Source organism: Triticum aestivum, chromosome 4D (assembly GCF_018294505.1).
Source record: "Triticum aestivum cultivar Chinese Spring chromosome 4D, IWGSC CS RefSeq v2.1, whole genome shotgun sequence".
In the NCBI taxonomy this organism is placed as follows: Eukaryota; Viridiplantae; Streptophyta; class Magnoliopsida; order Poales; family Poaceae; genus Triticum; species Triticum aestivum.
Window position 1 is genome coordinate 442,673,298 of NC_057805.1, and position 2,393 is coordinate 442,675,690.

Below are 2,393 nucleotides of genomic sequence, written 5' to 3' on the forward strand. Positions count from 1 at the left end.
ATACTTGTTCATCATTTTTCGAATGCTTGAACAACATTTTTGAAATACTTGTTCAACATTTCTCTGAATTCTACATTAACACTTTGAAATACTTGTTCAACATTTTTTGAATACTTGTTCAATATTTTTTTTGAATGCTTGATAACATTTTTTAAGTAATTGTTCAACATTTTTCAAATACTTATTCAACATTTTTCAAAACAAATTGTAGATTTTTTGTAATATATATATTAAAAATATTTTAAAGTATAAACAAAAGTACAAAATAAAACAAATAACAAAACCACAAAACTAAAAAAATAGGTTGTGGCCTCACTCGCATGTGGGCCGGCCCATCTGGGCTCCTCCCGACGCGAGGCTGCCCCTGTGCTCGCTTAAAGGGAGAAATAGGGGTGCCCAGTTCGAACCGGGTGCGTTGTACAATCGTGGTTAATTCCAACATTATCAAGTACACTCGGAGAAATCACATTTTCAGCATGTACTTCAAGGCCGATCTTTTCATGTTTTGACAATAGGGTACTATGCCCAGTATATGTACAAGTACAACCACCAATTGAATGTGTAAGTTACAGTAGTGAGATCATATTTACACGTAGTATTTCAGGCAGCTCTTGTAGTCCCGTATCTTGGCCACTGTTTTTCCCCCGAATTATCTTATCTTCAGCAGTGTGTATGAATGCTTGGTGCTGGTGATCAATAGTCAGAGAGGCCAACGGTGGCACCATCTGCCGGCGCCGCCTCAGCCGACGGGTCCATCCACCTGTACCGAGCATACAGGCCAGCAACGCCGACCAAGGCCACCGCCACGGCGAGGAGCAGCGCCCGCACCATCCCGCTCCTGCTCCGGTCCCTGGCGAAGCCGTACGCCTGCCGGCCGGCAGACGCCGCCTGGTGGTGTGCGTCTTCGCCTTCGTCGCTGGCGCGGTCCTCCTCGTCAGCCGCATGACGCTTCCTCGCGCGCTCCTCCTCCATCTCCTCCTGGCGCTGCTTCTCTTCTGCGACGGCAGCGGCAGCGGCGTGCCGGGCAGCTTCCGCCTCGTGGTCTGCCGCTGCCTTTGGGTCGTCCTGGAGGGGCGTGAGCCTGGGCATGGTGACGTGGAGGACGCCGTCCTTCTCGAACCTGGCGCGGATGCCGCCGGCGTCGCAGCCCTCGGGGACCTGGAACTCCTTGCGGAACCGGCTCCACTGGCCGCCCTCGAGCGGCCGCTCGCCGCTGACCCTCAGCCGGCCGTAGTTGTCGATCTGCACCCTCAGATGCTCCTTCTTGAACCCTGCATCGGCGAATCGATCACACACAGGAAGGCGTCGCGTCGGTCAGTGGAAATACACCAAGGGGGTTAAGAACAGGAGCAGAGGGATGCGTGCGTGCGGGCGTACCGGGGAGGTTGACGACGAGGGTCTGCTTGGCGGCGTCCTCGACCAGCTCGTGCGACGGCACGAAGTCGACGTAGGTCCGTGCGGCGGCCATGGCTAGCTAGCTGAGGAAAGGTGGCGCGAGAGCTGCTCTCAAAGGGACTAGTAAGGCGAGTGCGGCTGAGGAGGATCGATGGCTCAAGCTGATGATGTAAATCGATGGGCTGTGCGCGCAATATATATGTGCCGGGATGCGCGTGGGTGGAGTGCGGCGAGGGGGGAGGAATTGCTTGGCGGAAAGGGCCGGGCACGCCTGCGCAAGGGAAGCAAGCGATCGATCGATCGATCGGGACTGGTACGTTGCGGACGCTCGGTCGGTCGGCGATACTGATACCTTTCCTTGCCTTGACGAGCGGGCTCTTCTCCGTCGCGGTTTTCCTCTGTTCTCGCGCGTCCGTCGTCGGCCACCGGTCGCGGCACACGGCATCCATGGGACGTCGACCACCGCCCCTCTCCCCACGTTTATGGTCGCGCACCACGTCGCAGTTCTCGAGTCTGGAGGGATGCCTTGCTTCCCGATATGCACTGGCGCCAATGCCAAGAATCGAGCCCTTCCTCTTGATTTCCTCCGGGTGAGCCATCCACTTTGGGAAATATCAGGTGCTACGGGAGCACCTAAGTTTAGGTGCTCCAAAAGCTTCTCGGCCACTGGATCTAAAATCCAATGGTCATCTACAGATGCGCTGGATCCGATTTTGCAATACCAAATTTCTGGGGGTGTTTTCTGAATAAAAACTTGAGCTCTCTCCTCGGTCTTCGGATCTCAGATCTAACGGTTGCACCAGATATCCTCCCCCATCCACTAACGTATCCACGCACTAATTAAAAAATATATATTTTTATAATTATTGAGATAAAATGAAGCATGTCAATGAGCATACATCCGGTCTCTGTTAACTTCTGGGATACACAGAGTAAACATTGATACACATAAAACACGTTGATAAAGAGAAAAGTCATGCAAAACCAAAGTTATGTAT

At 52.5% G+C, this 2,393-nt stretch overlaps 1 protein-coding gene across 1 annotated transcript; it reads right to left on the reverse strand.

The window, feature by feature from the left end:
- Positions 1-479: 479 nt before the first annotated feature.
- Positions 480-1,476, reverse strand: LOC123100245 (inactive protein RESTRICTED TEV MOVEMENT 2; the record flags this gene model as incomplete). The annotated part of the gene is given in 2 exon segments (XM_044522199.1): positions 480-1,271; positions 1,378-1,476. Coding segments are annotated over 2 exon segments (669 nt in total). The 3' UTR covers positions 480-693.
- Between the last annotated feature and the right edge of the window lie 917 nt (positions 1,477-2,393).